The sequence below is a fragment of the Heterodontus francisci genome, chromosome 18 (genome assembly GCF_036365525.1).
Source record: "Heterodontus francisci isolate sHetFra1 chromosome 18, sHetFra1.hap1, whole genome shotgun sequence".
NCBI classification, from domain to species: Eukaryota; Metazoa; Chordata; class Chondrichthyes; order Heterodontiformes; family Heterodontidae; genus Heterodontus; species Heterodontus francisci.
Genome location: NC_090388.1, coordinates 40,703,130 through 40,718,420, shown reverse-complemented (window position 1 = coordinate 40,718,420; position 15,291 = coordinate 40,703,130). Strand labels below are relative to the sequence as shown.

The window sequence follows — 15,291 nt, the reverse complement described above, 5'->3', positions numbered from 1 at the left end:
GTAATTTTCACACAAGAATTTTCCAAATAACTTTAGCTCAAAGAAATCATTTAGATTAAACTTAGTTATCTGACAAAACAAAAACACTAAAGTGGTCAATCGGGAAAACAGAGTTGGTGATAAAATTGGACTACATACTTTGGGGCATGCCTGAATGGCTCATGAAAATTAAAGCAGAAGGCTGAACACAATGCCTAAAATGCAATTATGTCACAGTTATCAGACCAGTACAACACTTGAGGCAAGAAGCTACTGTTGAGCCAATAGAAAGTAAATCCTTATCACATTCTCAAGATATCCCAACACTTTTAAAAGTGTTATATACACAGCAGCCAATTTGCACATAGCAAGCAAGAGCCCGCAAATGAAATGACCAGTTAATCTGTTTTTATTGGCATGGGTTGCGGGAAGAATCATAGTGAGAACAGTGGGTGAACTCTTGTGCTCTTCAATTACTGCCATGGGATCTTTCATATTCAACTGAACAGGTGGATGGGACCTCAGTTTAGTTTCTCATTCAGAGTGCAAAATTTCCAGCAATGTTGCATTCCCTCAGTACTGTACTGAAGTGCCAGCCGAGCTGATATGACCAACAACAACTTAGAGTCACAGTCATTTATGGCACGGAAGGAGACCATTTGGCCTATCGAGTCCATGGCGGCTCTCCACGGAGCTATGCAGTCAGTCCCACTCCCCGGCTTGATCCCCGTAGCCCTGCAAGACTATTTCTCTCAGGTGGCCATCCAACTTCCTCTCGAAGTCACTGATGGTCTCCGCTTCCACTGTCCTTGTGGGCAGCGAATTCCAAGTTATTACCACCCACTGCGTAAAAAAGTGCTTCCTCATATTCCCCCTGCATCTTTTGCCCAAAACCTTCATCTGTATCCCCTAGACCTTGTACCATTTGTTAATGGGAACAAGTTTTTCCTTATCTAACTTATCTAAACCTGTCATAATCTTGTACACTTCTGTCAAATATCCCCTCAATCTCCTTTTTTTTAAAGAACATTACAGCGCAGTACAGGCCCTTCGGCCCTCGATGTTGCGCCGACCTGTGAAACCATCTGACCTACACTATTCCATTTTCATCCATATGTCTATCCAATGACCACTTAAATGCCCTTAAAGTTGGCGAGTCTACTACTGCTGCAGGCAGGGCGTTCCACGCCCCTACTACTCTCTGAGTAAAGAAACTACCTCTGACATCTGTCCAATATCTATCACCCCTCAACTTAAAGCTATGTCCCCTCGTGTTTGCCATCACCATCCGAGGAAAAAGACTCTCACTATCCACCCTATCCAACCCTCTGATTATCTTATATGTCTCTATTAAGTCACCTCTCCTCCTCCTTCTCTCCAACGAAAACAACCTCAAGTCCCTCAGCCTTTCCTCGTAAGACCTTCCCTCCATACCAGGCAACATCCAAGTAAATCTCCTCTGCACCCTTTCCAAAGCTTCCACATCCTTCCTATAATGCGGTGACCAGAACTGCACGCAATACTCCAGGTGCGGCCTCACCAGAGTTTTGTACAGCTGCAGCATGACCTCGTGGCTCCGAAACCCGATCCCCCTACTAATAAAAGCTAACACACCATATGCCTTCTTAACAGCCCTATTAACCTGGGTAGCAACTTTCAGGGATTTATGTACCTGGACACCAAGATCTCTCTGCTCATCTACACTACCAAGAATCTTCCCATTAGCCCAGTACTCTGCATTCCTGTTACTCCTTCCAAAGTGAATCACCTCACACTTTTCCGCATTAAACTCCATTTGCCATCTCTCAGCCCAGCTCTGCAGCCTATCTATGTCCCTCTGTACCCTACAACATCCTTCGGCACTATCCACAACTCCACCGACCTTAGTGTCATCCGCAAATTTACTAACCCACCCTTCTACACCCTCTTCCAGGTCATTTATAAAAATGACAAACAGCAGTGGCCCCAAAACAGATCCTTGCGGTACACCACTCGTAACTAAACTCCAGGATGAACATTTGCCATCAACCACCACCCTCTGTCTTCTTTCAGCTAGCCAATTTCTGATCCAAAGCTCTAAATCACCTTTAACCCCATACTTCCGTATTTTCTGCAATAGCCTACCATGGGGAACCTTATCAAATGCCTTACTGAAATCCATATACACCACATCCACTGCTTTACCCTCATCCACCTGTTTGGTCACCTTCTCAAAAAACTCAATAAGGTTTGTGAGGCACGACCTACCCTTCACAAAACCGTGCTGACTATCGCTAATGAACTTATTCTTTTCAAGATGATTATAAATCCTATCTCTTATAACCTTTTCCAACATTTTACCCACAACCGAAGTAAGGCTCACAGGTCTATAATTACCAGGGCTGTCTCTACTCCCCTTCTTGAACAAGGGGACAACATTTGCTATCCTCCAGTCTTCCGGCACTATTCCTGTCGACAATGACGACACAAAGATCAAGGACAAAGGCTCTGCAATCTCCTCCCTAGCTTCCCAGAGAATCCTAGGATAAATCCCATCTGGTCCTGGGGACTTATCTATTTTCACACTTTCCTAAATTGCTAACACCTCCTCCTTGTGAACCTCAATCCCATCTCGCCTCGTAGTCTGAATCTCAGTATTCTCCTCGACAACATTTTCTTTCTCTACTGTAAATACTGATGCAAAATATTCATTTAACACTTCCCCTATCTCCTCTGATTCCACACACAACTTCCCAGTACTATCCTTGATTGGCCCTAATCTAACTCTCGTCATTCTTTTATTCGTGATATACCTATGGAAAGCCTTAGGGTTTTCCCTGATCCTATCCGCCAATGACTTCTCGTGTCCTCTCCTTGCTCTTCTTAGCTCTCCCTTTAGATCCTTCCTGGCTAGCTTGTAACTCTCAAGCGCCCTAACTGAGCCTTCACGTCTCATCCTAACATAAGCCTTCTTCTTCCTCTTGACAAGCGCTTCAACTTCTTTAGTAAACCACGGCTCCCTCGCTCAACAACTTCCTCCCTGCCTCACAGGTACATACTTATCAAGGACACGCAGTAGCTGCTCCTTGAATAAGCTCCACATTTCGATTGTTCCCATCCCCTGCAGTTTCCTTCCCCATCCTACGCATCCTAAATCTTGCCTAATCGCATCATCATTTCCTTTCCCCCAGCTATAATTTTTGCCCTGCGGTATATACCTGTCCCTGCCCATCGCTAACGTAAACCTAACCGAATTGTGATCACTATCACCAAAGTGCTCACCTACATCTAAATCCAACACCTGGCCGGGTTCATTACCCAGTACCAAATCCAATGTGGCATCGCCCCTGGTTGGCCTGTCTACATACTGTGTCAGTAAACCCTGAGAACAAACTCAGCTTTTCCAACCTAACCTTGGAACTAAAATCCTCCATCCCTGGAACCATTCTGGTAAATCTCAAGGACCCTCACATCCTTTCTGAAGTGTTGTGACCAGAATGTGACAGAATACTCCAGTTGGGGCCTAACCAGACCTTTATAACTTCTCTTTATCTGACAATTTTAACAAAGAACAGCTTCCCAAGGCACTTCACAGATGCATATCTGAAAAAAAAATCACAATGAGATGCAGAAGGAGACATTAGGGGTGGTGACCAAAAGCTAAGTCAAGGACGTAGAATTTAAAGGGGAAAAAGGGAGATGGAAAAGCAAAGGTTTAGGGAGGGAATTCCAGAGTATGCGGCCATCAATGGTAGGATAGAGTGGACGGAAAAGTGTCCAGAATTGGAGTAATGGAAAATTTGGGCAAAGAGGAGATGATTGTAAGGTTGGAGAACTTCAGACGTTGGGAAGGGCAAGATGATTAAAGGATTTAAAGACAAGGATGGGAACAATTTGCATTAATGTAATGCCTTTAATATAGTAAGATGTCCCAAGGTGCTTCACAGGAGTGTTACCAAATAAAAATTGACATAAAATTTAACTTAAGCCACTTAAGATGATATTAGGACAGTTGGTCAAAGAAGTTTGTTTGAAAAGAGTGTCATAAAGGAGGAAAGAAAGCTAGAGAGGCAGAAAAGTTTAATATAAGAACATAAACAGCAAGAGCAGGCGTAGTTCATATGACCCCTCCAGCCTACTCCACCATTCAACAAGATCATGGCTGATCCTTGAACTCAATTCCACTTTCCAGCCCAATCTCCAACTTCCTTGATTCCCCTAGAGTCTAAAGATCAAACTGTCTATATCAGCCTAGAATATACTCAATGACTGCGCATCCACACCTCTCTGGGCCAAAGAATTCCAAAGATTCACAAACCTTTGGGTGAAGAAATTCCTCCTCATTTCAGCCCTAAATGATTGATCCATTATCCTGAGACTATGCCCCCTAGTTCTAGATTCTCCAACCAGGGAAACAACTTCTCAGCATCTACCCTGTCAAGCCCTCTTATAAGAGTCAATGAGAGCACCTCTCATTCTTCTGAACACTAGACAATATAGAATCATAGAAAGGTTACAGCATGGAAGGAAGCCAACAGGTCTATTGTGTCCATGCTGGCTTTCTCTTCAGATAATTATCCAATTCTTTTTTGAAGGCCTCAAAAGGTTTCTCCCTATCTACTCTGTCAAGACCCCTCATGATTTTAAACACCTCTATCAAATCTCCTCTTAACCTTCTCTTCTCCAAGGAGAACAGCCCGAGCTCCTCCGACCTATCCACATGACTGAAGTTCCTCATCCCTGGAACCATTCTCGTGAATCTTTTCTGCACCATCTCTAAAGCCTTAACATCATTCCAAATATGTGGTGCCCTGGTGCCCAGAACTGGACAAAATACTCGCGTGAGGCCGAACCAGTGTTTTATACAGGTTTACCATAACTTACTTATTTTTGTACTCTATGCCTCTGTTTATACAGGATCCTGTATGTTTAATTAACCACTTTCTCAACTTTCCCTGTCACCTTCACTGACTTGTGCACATATACCCCCATGTCCCTCTGTTTCTGTATCCCCTTTAGAATTGTACCCTTTAATTTATATTGCCTCTCCTCATTCTTCCTACAAAAATCCATCACTTCACACTTCTCTGCATTAAATTTCATCTGCCACTTGTCACCCATTCCACCAACCTGTCCATGTCCTCTTGAAGTTTATCACTATCCTCCTCACAGTTCACGATATTACAAAGTTCTACGTCATCCACAAATTTTGAAATTGTGCCCTGTACACCCAAGTCTGGATCATTGAGATACATCAAGAAAAGCCAGGGTCCGACTATCGACCCCGGGGAACCCCACTATATATTTCTTCGAGTCCGAAAAACAACCATTCACAATTACGCTTGGCTTCCTATCACTCAGCTAATTTCGTATTCATGCTGCTACTGTATCTTTTATTCCCTGGGCTCTAATGTTGCTGACAAGCCTGTTACATGGCACTTTATCAAACACCTTTTGGAAGTCCATGTACACCACATCAACTGCATTACCCTCATCAACTTTCTCTGTTAACTCATCAAAAAACTCAAGCAAGTTAGTTAAACATGATTTGCCCTTAATAATCTGTGGTTGGTTTCCCTTAATTAATCCACATATGTCCAAGTGACTGTTAGCTTTGTCCCGAATTATTATTTCTAAAAGCTTTCACAACACCAAGGTTAAACTGACCGGCCTGTAGCTGCTTACACCTTTTTTTGAACAAGGGTGTAACATTTGCAATTCTCCAATCCTCTGGCACCACCCCTGTATCTAGGGAGGATTGGAAAATTATGGCCAGTGCCTTCGCAAGTTCCTCCCTTACTTCCCTCAGTATCCTTGGATGCCTCTCATCTGGTCTTGGTGACTTGATTTTACATACAGCCAGCCTATCTAATACCTTCACTTTATCAATTTTTAGCACATCCAGTGTCTCAACTATGTCCTCCTTCACTATGACTTGGGTAGCATCTTCTTCCTTGGTAAAGACAGATGCAAAGTACTCATTCAGTACCTCTGCCTCCATGTGTAAATCCCCTTTTAGGTGCTTATCGGCCCCCCTCTTCCTTTCCCCATCCTGTTACTCTTTATATGCCTGTAGAAGACTTTTCGATTCCCCTTCATGTTAGCTGCCAGCCACTTCTCATACCTTCTCTTTGCTTCTTTTTTTTTTACTTCCCCTCTGAACCTTCTATATTTAGCCTGGTTCTCAATTGTATTATCCACATGCCATCTGTCATATGTACCCTTCTTCTGCTTCATCTTATTCTCTCTCTCTCTTTTTCACCACCCAAAGAGCTCTGAATTTGTTTGTCCTACCTTTCCCCCTCGTGGGATTGTACCTAGACAGGGCCCAAAATATCTGCTCTTTAAAGGCAGCCCATTGTTCAGTTACAGTTTTGCCTGCTGATCTTTGATTCCAATTTACCTGGGCCAAATCTGTTCTCACCCCATTGAAGTTGGCCTTCACCCCAATTAATTATTTTTACTCTGGATTGCTGTTGTCCATTTCCATAGCTAACCTAAATCTTATGATGCTGTGGTTACTGTCCCCTAAATGTTCCCCCACTGATACTTGATTAACTTGACCCACCTCATTCCCCAGAAACAGATCCAGCAATGCCTCCTTCCTTGTTGGACTGGAAATAATCTAATGTAGAAATTTCTCCAAAACACACTCTAGAAACTCTTGCCCTTTCTGTCATTTACACTATTACTAAGCCAGTCTATTTTAGGATAAAGTCCCTCATATAACAGCTCTATAATTCTTGCACCTCTCTATAATTTCCTTGCAAATTTGTTCCTCTATATCTTTCCCACCAATCTGTGGCCTATAGAACACTCCAAGCAATATCGTGGTACCTGTATTGTTCCTTAGCGCTAACCAAATAGATTCTGTCCTTGACCCTACTAGGACATCTTCTCTCTCCAACACTGTAATGTTCTCCTTAATCAATACTGCTGCCCCTCCTTCGTTCCTCCATTCCCCATCTTTCTTGAAAGCCTCGTATCCAGAAATATTTAGTATCCAGTCCTGCCCTTTTTTTGAGCTAGGTCTCCGTTATTGCCGCAACATATTTCCATGTAGCTATTGGCACCTGTAGCTCACCAGCCTCATTTACCACACTCCACACATTCACATACATGCACAGAGAACCTAATTTATACCTTATTACATTCCCTCTTACTCTAGCCCTAATACCTCACTATTTTCTGCTGTTGTGCTGTCACTCCCAATTATCTGTGCACCATAGTTTTCCTCTCTAATATTATCTCCTGGTTCCCATTCTCCTGCCAGGTTAGCTTAAACCCTTCCAACACCACTAGAAAATTGTCTCACAAGTACATTGGTCCTGGCTCTGTTCAGGTGCAACCCATCTGACTTGCACAGGTCCCATCTCCCCTACTATCCCAGGAATCTAAAGCCCTCCCTCCTGCACCATCTCTCCAGCCACGTATTCATCTGCTCTATCCTCCTAATTCTATACTCACTTGCATGTGGTACACAGAGTAGTCTGGAAATTACTACCTTTGAGGTCCTGCTTGCTAGTTTCTTTCCTAGCTCCCGAAACTCTGCCTGAAGGGCGGCACAGTGGTTAGCACTGCAGCCTCACGGCTCCAGCGACCCGGGTTCAACTCCAGGTACTGCCTGTGCGGAGTTTGCAAGTTCTCCCTGTGACCGCGTGGGTTTCTGGCGGGAGCTCCAGTTTCCACCCATAGCCAAAGACTTGCAGGTTAATTGGTAAATTGGCCATTGTAAATTGCCCCTAGTGTAGGTAGGTGGTAGGACAATTGAGGGAAGGTGGGGATGTGGTAGGGAATATGGGATTAATGTAGGATTTAGTATAAATGGGTGGTTGATGGTCAGCACAGACTCGGTAGTCCGAAGGGCCTGTTTCAGTGCTGTCTCTCTCTATGACTCTATGAAGGACCTCATCCCTCCTTCTACCTAAGTTTTCAGTACTGATATTGACCAAAAGTGCTGGCTGTTCACCCTCCCTGCAGCTGCTCAGTGACATCCTTGACTCTGACACCAGGGAGGCAACATACCATCCTGGATTCACATCTACAGCCATAGAAACACATGTCTGTTCCCCAGCTATAGAATCCCCTATTACTATTGCTTTTCCAATCTTCTTCCTGCCCCGCTATACAGCTGAGCCAGCTGTGGTGCCATGATCTAGGCTCTGGCTGCACACCCCAGATGAAGCATCACTCTCACTAGCATTCAGAATAAAATACTGGTTGGAGAGTGAGATGCACTCAGTGGACTCCAGCATCACCTGTCTGTTCCTTCTTGACTGCCTGATGGTTACCCATTCCCTCTCTGCCTGCATGCCCTTAAGCTGCAGGGTGACCACATCTATAAATGTGCTATCCACGAAACTCTCAACCTTGCAGATGCATAGCAGTGATGCCAGCTGCTATTCAAGCTCCAACACCCAATGTGCTCAACTTCTCTTCATAGCACAACCCTCTCCTCCCAGGAATCATTCTAATGAACATTTGCTGCACCAGAAGTATATCCTTCTTCAGGTAAGGAGACCAAAACTGTGCACAATACTCCAGGTGTGGTCTCATCAAAGCCTTGTACAATTGTAGCAAGACTTCCTTCCTCTTGTACTCCAGGGAGGGAATTCCAGATCTTAGAGCCTAGGCAACTGAAGGGACAGGTGCCAAGTGTGGAGCAATTTACATAAGGATGCATTAGAGACCACAATTGGAGGAGTGTTGAGATCTCGGAGGAGCTTTCGGAGATAGGCCACTGAAGCATTTGGAAACAGGGACAAGAATTTTAAAATCGAGGTGTTGTTGCACTGGAATCTAATGCAGGTCAGCGAGAACTGGGATAATGGGTAAATGGGACTTGGTGCAAGTTAGAGTTCTGGATGAGCACAAGTTTATGGAGGGTGGAAAATGGGAGGCCCGCCAAGAAAGCATGGGAATAGTCAAGTCTAGAGGTACTGCAGGCATGGATGAAGGTTTCAGCAGCAGATGAGATGAGTCAAGGTCACAGACAGGTGATGTTTCAGAAATAGAAGTAGGTGGTTCTGTTGATTAAGCTGGTCGGAAGCTCATTTCAGGATCAAGTAGGGCACCAAGGTTGTGAAACATCTGGTTCAGCTTCAGACAGTGGCCAAAGAATGGGGTGGTGTTGTGGGTATGGAACGGAGTTTGTGGCGTGGACCCAAGATAATGGCACTGGTCCTCCTAATATTTTGTCGGAGGAAATTTTAAATCTGAGAAACTGGGAGCCAATGTCAGTCAGCAAGGACAGAGGCGATGGGTTAGCGGGATTTGCCACGGGATAGGATACATGCAGGAGATTTTTGGATGAGCTTAAGTTTGAGAAGGAAATTATTGCAATACTTCAATATGGAGATGGCAAAATATTTGGAATTGGGCCTGACTCCATAACCTTCAGAACTGAGAGATACACCAACTGAGCAAACTGGACAGAAGATATATTGTCGATGGCTTTTTAAAGCTAGCTGTCAAAGCACTTTTGGATTTTGTATCGAATGTTAAATTAAGGCATTATCTGCTTTAATGGTACTGTCCAGAAAAGAACAATTAGTCCCCCCCCCCACCGACTGTCCTGCCAACATTAATTCTTCAAACACCACCCAAATATCAATCCATTGGTTGTGGTGCTTTGATGTCCTGAATATATAAGAAAGCTTCCTTTCTTCTACCTGATAAAATTTAAATTTAAAAGGCAATTAAGTTTTGCAGAATTATAAAATAGATTCATTTGGAGAAGTTGCTCAAGTCTGCAAACTAATGAAAAAGTTAATTTCAGTTTGTAATAGCTGGAGTAACAACTAAAACTCTTTTGTAAAAGCTTCCTTTAGGAAAGGAAATAGCAGTCAACAGGTTCACTAGATCTAAATACTAAATTAGAATTAATGACATAAGAATGCCAGTTAAACATAAATTAATAGCCAATTGTTTCTGTCAACAGTTGTACCAAGAACTTTACACAGCACCAACAGGGATGGATATTCTGCTGTTAAAGTGCATTTTTTTTGTGAATTTGCAAATGTAAAATGCAAACATGTGAGGTTTTTTTTAAAGCTCATTTTACTCATTTGAATTTGGTGTGGATAGAATGAGAATTGACAAACATTTGGATGCAAAATAAATGACAAATTGTGAAATTTGCAAGTCTTTACTGAACTAAAACAATTCACCACAATTCAAGTCATTAAAATACTGGAGCAAAAAGCCGGGTTTAAAGGTAAATGGCATACAAAATATAATCCCTTTGCAGCTCTCCTCAATTCTGAATTCTCTAATCATTAACCTTCACCAGCTCCAGTCCTCACCACCCCGAGAAAAAGACATGGGCAGAGGTAGGCATGGAATATTTGGAGATGAGAAGAAGGGAGAGGGAGGAAAGAGCTCCTGCCCAGACATTCCCACAATCACACCGGAGGAGAACATCTGCATTTGCACCAAGAAAATTAGCTGTGATCATCCCCACCCTCTTGACTCCGAAAGCCTGTCTACCATCTACAAGGCACAGGTCAAGAGTGTGATGAAATACTCTCCATGTGCCTGGATGGGTGCAGCTCCTACAACCCTCAAGAAGCTCAACACCATCAAGGACAAAGCAGCCCACTTGACTGGCATCCCATTCACCACCTTAAACATTCACTCCCTCCACCACCAGTGCACAGTCTACAAGATGCACTGCAGCAACTCACCAAGGCTCCTTAGACAACAGTTTCCAAACTTATAACCTCTTCCACCTAGAAGAGCAAGGGCAGCAGGTGCATGGGAACACCACAACCTGCAAGTTCCCCTTCAAGCCACACACCATTCTGACTTGGAACTATATCGTCGGTTGATTACTGACGTTGGGTCAAATTCCTGGAATACCCTTCCTCACAGCACTGCAGGTGTAACTACACCAGAAGGACTGCAGCAGTTCAAGAAAGTGGCGCACTACCACCTTCTCAAGGGCAATTAGGAATGGACAATAAACCCTGGCCTTGCCAGCATTGCACACATCCTACAAATAAATAAAAATATTATTCTGACAGCAATGTATTCTCCAAGAGAAAAAATATAAAGACACATTTGTATTTATATAGTACCTTTCTCAACTCCAGTTTTTCCCAAATTGCTTTACAGTCAATACTTTTGAAGTATAGTTACTGTTGTAATGTAGGGGAACATGCAGCCAAATTGCACACAGCAAGGTCCCACAGATAGCAATGATAATGGTTAGATAATCTTCTTTTAAGGGATCTTGGTTGAGGGATAAATATTGGCCAGGATACCAGGGAGAACTCCCCTGCTCTTGGTTGAATAGTGCCATGGGAGCTTGAACACCGACATAAGAGGGCAGATCTGAAAGACGAGGCCTCCCAACAGCGCAGCACTCCAGTGTTAACCTTGATTATGTGCTGAAGCCTCTAGAGTGGGACTTGAATGCACAACCTTCCAACTACCACTGGATCTCATTAAAATGTTAGCCTTTTCCATTCCTGAGTGTACACATTATACAAATAATTCAACACCTTTAAGCTGACAATAAATTTTAAAACGGTAAATACTTCATGTAAGTAATGTGCAAATTGTGTATGCTATTTTTGTCATATTTTGTATAGCATGAACTCCTTCAGAACATGAAAGAAGTATATTGTTTTTAAAATGCAGAAAATTTACCCCAAGATCTTGTGATTGCCAGAAGCCAACTTGTGCAGCCAGAAAATGAAATGTAACAACTCCTAGAACTATTTCAGCATTATCCAAGCATTGTTGTTTTTCAAACCTACCTGGCATTATAATATCCGAGAAGCCCAATTTTCTGGTGATAGCCACACCTCTTGTGAACAAAACCGGGTACTCTCTCCGGATCTGATCAATATCTCCATGCAGCAGCTGTAGCGCAACAGATAAACCTTTAACAAAGAACAGACACAGAACAAGTTGAAATTTTATGAAGAAAATCTTCTGCAATAAAACAGGAGTTCAGCTAGAAAAGAAACATGAAACCTAATGGATGCACAATAATTTGTGAGGAAACAAACTGTTTTATCAGGATGACTCTTCAGTAAAGATTATTTTGTAATGCAATCAGCAGGAATGGTACATTTAAATTGTACACTGTGATCGAGTGCTTATCGCACTCCATTGTACCACATGTTGTGCACTGCTTCTATTGTTCCTTCTTATGAAGTTAATGCCGATTCATGAGTTTAATGCATATTTACGGAAGGTAATGTCTGCATTTAATTTAGCTTTGCAACTAATTCAGCAAAATAATCACCTTTACAGTCCCAATTACATCAAAGAGCATCATAACGAAGCATCTCATCCAAGGGGTAACTGTTTTCTAATGTAATCCAATCAATCTATAAGTGCTTCAGAGGCACATCACTGGGGACTAAATCCATCGAAACAAGCTGGTCAAAAGTTAAAGATCTGATTTTTTATATACTTATAAATACAGTACAGGATTGAACATTGTTAGAAGACCACACTAGACTGAGACAAGATCTACAAGACCTGTCGGCCAGAGCCATCCTACATTTCAATCTCATAGCAGAGGAGTTAATTTTATTCTGCAGCTGGTGATGCTGTAAATCCTTAAGAAATATATGATACTGACACTGGGCACCAAAAGTAGAGTATTCCATCCACATCATGCCACTTGCCATAGATAAGCACAAAGTTCACCACAAAAAACTAAAAGTATGCGCAGGAAAATGAAAATGGGAAATGAAGTTTTTCAATGATCTGCATTTAAACTATACAAGTATTTGGAAATTTAGAATCAAAAAAACCATGGTGGTCTGGTCTGGTCTGGACATGACTGAGGTCGTTTACTACTTTGAAAATTCCTGTCAGATATTCTACAGTCAGTATTCATTAAGTCAAGTGATTTTATTGATATTGCTCACATAAAATTCACTAAATCAAGGGATGGTATAAAGTTAAAAAATTACAAACAAAGAAAGCCATACATTTTTGAAAAATCAAGAGGAAACAAGTACTTGTGGTACAGCAACAGTTAAAATCTGCTGGGTATCGAAGGATGGAACTGTAAATTATTCTTCAGTGAGATGCAACAATTAACAGGCAAGCAAGTCACCACTCAGAAATGTTTGTTTTCATTGATTTAAAAAAAAAGAGGTTAGAGATACAAGTTATGACAATCCAGGTGACAACATGCAGCATTATAACCTGTAAAACTTGGGTACCTGTTTCACAAAAGCAGAACAGCATGCTGTACAATTACAGATAGACTGGTACACTTTTTAACCCGGCAGTTGAGATCACATCCAGTCTTAAAGCACATCACAAAATGAAGATCAAAATAAGAGATTTTACAATACTTAGATTATTGCAACACAGATCCAAACATTCTATGACATTGATCAAACAGTAGTGGATTATCAGGCCGCCACAATGGTACATGTACAAAGCTCATCTGGTACGTGTCTGATATTAATACCAATCAATTAGAATGTAATTGTCATGTTTGCATTAGGGTCTTTTTCAAGTCTGAATGTAAGCGCGGCGCGGTGAGGAACGATCGAATTTTGGAGCACTTCCCTCCTCTCAGCCACTCACTCCAACGTTCAATCATTCCTCACCGCGCCACCCGAAGAAGCAAGGCAGGCTGTGACGGGTGACGGGACAATGTAGGAGCGAGTGGCTGAGAGGAGGGAAGCGGCGTGGCCCGCGGCCTGGAACTAGCATCTGGAGGGATGGGGGGTGAGCGCAGCGGGGAACGAGCGGCCGAAGAGCCGGGTGGGGGTGAGGGGGAAGCGGGGTGCGAACGGCCTGGAGTGAGTAGCCAAAGCGGGGGAGCGTGTTTTCCTGCACATATGCCAGTTAGTATTGGCAAGACGTAGGCTGCGCATGCGCAACATCTCAGAGCAGAGCGCAGGAGAACGTTTGTGCGTGTGCACATCTTGGAGCACTCTGATGATGTCAGCGGGCCGCTACATTGTCAGGAGTCGCTTTAATAACTAAATGGAACATTCTGTTACCGAGGGAAGAAAACAGCAGTAAAACTCCTTACTCTGTGGATCTTTCTGCCAGAAAGTGTCATTGCTTGGAACGCTATCCCTCGTACACAAGTTTAAACAGTATTTTTGCCAATTCCCTGCCTTCCCCTCTTCTCCTTCTGGCACTGACTCCTTGCTGTGCATGAAAATATATTGCCCAAACACCATTGTTGGTTGCACCAAATATTGGGCAATAACCGGGGTGGTAGTCAGGATTTCAGCTGGAGATCCATATGCTAGGCCTCCATCCAAAGGGCATGACACATGCATTTATGCAAAAGGCAGGTGAGAGAAGCAACGATATGCGCAAACTCCCATGATTCTTGTTGGGAATGTGTTGTCCATTAACTTTACCAGTAGAAAACATGACTTGCAGGGAGGCCTGTCTGTCACTTCAAAGGAAATCTGTCATTTTTAATCATTGGAAATGTAACAGTTACTGGAGATTTGTGGTATAGGTTATTTACATTTTTTGGACAGATTATTGCAGGTTTTGAGTCAAGAGTTTTGGCTGCGATGTTATTAGTTGTGTTACGTCTAATCTACAATTTGGGCATTCAAATTGGAATCCCATTATTATTGTCTTAGTTAGAGGAAGTGGCACGTAAGATTAGATCTATAACAATTGCCTACATCCACCCTTAGTGAAGAACCTGTATCTACAGGCAGAGGTATACTTACTTGGTGTGTCAGAGATGAGCAATCATACAGACTGCACTTCACTCACGAGGCAGTGACAGAGTTGTGCTGTTCTTTGGAAGCTGACCTCCAGGCAATCTCCACTATAGCAATAACATTGCCAGTGGCTGTCAAAATAACTGTAGCTTTAAACTTTTTTGTCGAAGGCTCATTCCAAGTTGACAGAGCATCAATTACTGTAAAGTTCATAAATATATCAATGAGGCAAATAATTTCACTACTCTCCCTGGGATAAGACAGAAGAATGACAGGCATTGTTTTTTCTAGGTGGTGGGATTTCCCAAAAGCAAGGGTGCCACAGATTGCATCTATCTGGTCCCACAGGTTCCCACATACAATTCCATGATCTTCCCAATGCAAGCTGAATTCCACTCCACTACTATACAATTCATCTGCGAACAATATCAGAGCACAGATATGATGGTGATCACCCAGCCACCAGCATCATAGCAAAGCATAGTATAGGCATTTTGAAGCACAACTTCAGAACTTGAAAACAGAAAACATCGACAATACAGCTTCACCAAAGTCTCCAAGGTCTCCATCACCAAGAAGAACAGGAGTAACAATGTTGTGGGGAACATCAACGTCTCCAAGTTCCCAGACAAATTACACACCATCCTGATAAACA

General features: G+C 42.8%; 1 protein-coding gene across 4 annotated transcripts in view; it reads right to left on the bottom strand.

The window, feature by feature from the left end:
- The window catches only part of LOC137379568 (dedicator of cytokinesis protein 4-like), a 545,491-nt gene that overhangs the window by 303,123 nt on the left and 227,077 nt on the right, over positions 1-15,291 (bottom strand). For all 4 annotated transcript variants that reach the window (XM_068050580.1, XM_068050582.1, XM_068050581.1 and 1 more), the window contains exon 13: positions 11,721-11,846. In XM_068050580.1, coding sequence (XP_067906681.1) covers positions 11,721-11,846 — 126 coding nt within the window. The remainder of the gene's footprint in view (positions 1-11,720; positions 11,847-15,291) is intronic.